The sequence below is a fragment of the Perkinsus marinus genome (genome assembly GCF_000006405.1).
Source record: "Perkinsus marinus ATCC 50983 genomic scaffold scf_1104296963190, whole genome shotgun sequence".
NCBI classification, from domain to species: domain Eukaryota; phylum Perkinsozoa; order Perkinsida; family Perkinsidae; genus Perkinsus; species Perkinsus marinus.
This window is the reverse complement of record NW_003205121.1, coordinates 1-1,701: the sequence shown is the minus strand read 5'-3', so window position 1 is coordinate 1,701 and position 1,701 is coordinate 1. Positions and strand designations below refer to the sequence as shown.

The 1,701-nt window shown below is 49.9% G+C and overlaps 1 protein-coding gene across 1 annotated transcript; it reads left to right on the top strand.

Annotated features, from left to right (window-relative positions):
- Window positions 1-110: 110 nt before the first annotated feature.
- Pmar_PMAR007544 (conserved hypothetical protein) lies at window positions 111-1,046 on the top strand (the record flags this gene model as incomplete). Its single annotated transcript, XM_002771222.1, has 5 exons — window positions 111-221; window positions 310-417; window positions 490-587; window positions 712-766; window positions 885-1,046. 5 exons carry the CDS (start codon window positions 111-113, stop codon window positions 1,044-1,046), a joined length of 534 nt encoding a protein of 177 aa, XP_002771268.1.
- Window positions 1,047-1,701: the final 655 nt, after the last annotated feature.

The window sequence follows — 1,701 nt, the reverse complement described above, 5'->3', positions numbered from 1 at the left end:
TGCTGAGGCGGAGCGAGAGAGCAAGTGAGGGCTTAGTCACTTACTGATAGTGGTCTCTCTGTGCTTTGTTTATTGTATCTAGACGCGCACATAACCTCGAACAGAAACGCATGAAGCATGAGTCGCTGCTAACGAAGGCTGAGCAGTTGTCTGCAGTCCGACAACAGGCTCGCATACAAGCCGAGCAGAGACGTCGCAGAAAGGCGCAGATGGAGGCAGAGGTGAACCGCTGGGGCTTTATCGATAGTCAATAGGGCAGAGGGCTTCGTGTAAGAGTGGTGATAGGAGATGCAGAGGACGGTCTCTTAGGAAGCTACATTATTGCAAGAATTGCACGAAAAAGCTGTGGTGGACGTGGCGGAGAAAATCGCTGAGAAGAAGCGGCAACGGTTGGCAGAAGAGCGCAAGTTGCAGGAGGTACGCCCCATCGAGTCGGACGATGTTTTCTTCTCTTCATTATTGAGTTAACGTCATCGGTGGGCCGCTCAGGAACTGAGGAAGATCACCGAGAAGAGAGCAGCTCTGGCGGAGTCAGCAGAGTTGCTCGCCAGAAAGCATCATGAGGAGCTTCATAAGGGCCGCAAGAGGTAAGGGAGAGTTTTTTACACTTCATTATGCTCGCTACCTCATACGTGTCGTGCGGGGTGCATGAATTTTGAGCCGCTCCTGCACTGAGGTGACTTAATCGTTGGGGTTGAAGCGTTGTGTCAGGGAAGCCTCTCACCGTCAGAAAACCGTCCTGAATGAGAAGTCGAGAGAGATGAAGGTGAGGCGTCTGGAATCCACCTTTCCTGGTTCTGATTTATTGGAGGGATTTTTATGAGATGCTTCATGATACTCTCGTGTCCTGTTGTTCTTGTCATCACTTTTCTTGTGTGGTTCAGGTTTCAGCTCAGAGCAAAGCGATAAGAGAGACTAATGCAGCCAAGGTCCAGGCGGAAATGGAGGAGCTCAAGAAGAGGTATCGGTGGGAGGATGAGTTCATCACGCGCCGCTACCTGTTGGTGGTAGCGAATGCTAGCAGGATGATCAACCCTTCTCAATGAGAAGCCCCTATGAACGCTCTTTTGAAGGTATGACGTAGCAATGGAGCAAGCTAGGGCGGAAGACGATTATCGACGCGGGGTGACGCGCAGAGCAATGAGAGAGGCGCACGCGATGCAGCGCTCGCAAGACGAAGCTCTGAGTAAAGTGAAGAGAGAAGCTATGCCCTATACAGCCAAAGTGAATAGCATGAGCATCAGCAATGCTCGAGAATCAGCACTTCGAACTAAAAGACATGTCTCATGATGTGCGTGCGTTCGAGCCAACTTGTTGGAGTTGCTGTACAGTATATTCTAGATAATATTTATCACAAAAATACAAATTCGCCATGTCATGCGGAAACCCCGTCCTCGCATTGGAGACGCTCTCCTACGATTATAACTATATCCTCCAGTGGGGAGTCTTCACGATGTGCATTACCACACAAGCATGGAATATCGTCAGCCGCCCATGAATATATCTAGATTTGTCAAATGTAGCGGGTGTAGGTAGGACCTCAAAAGATGAGAAGAAACTTGTGTATGCCAGAAAACACACGCCTCTTCCAGAATCCTGGTCACACCTGGTTAGACCTGACCTCCAGAATCGCGCGACCTCCAGCGTGTAAGCCTGGCGTCATGAATACTGAACTATGTCGGCGATAGCGCTATAGAATCC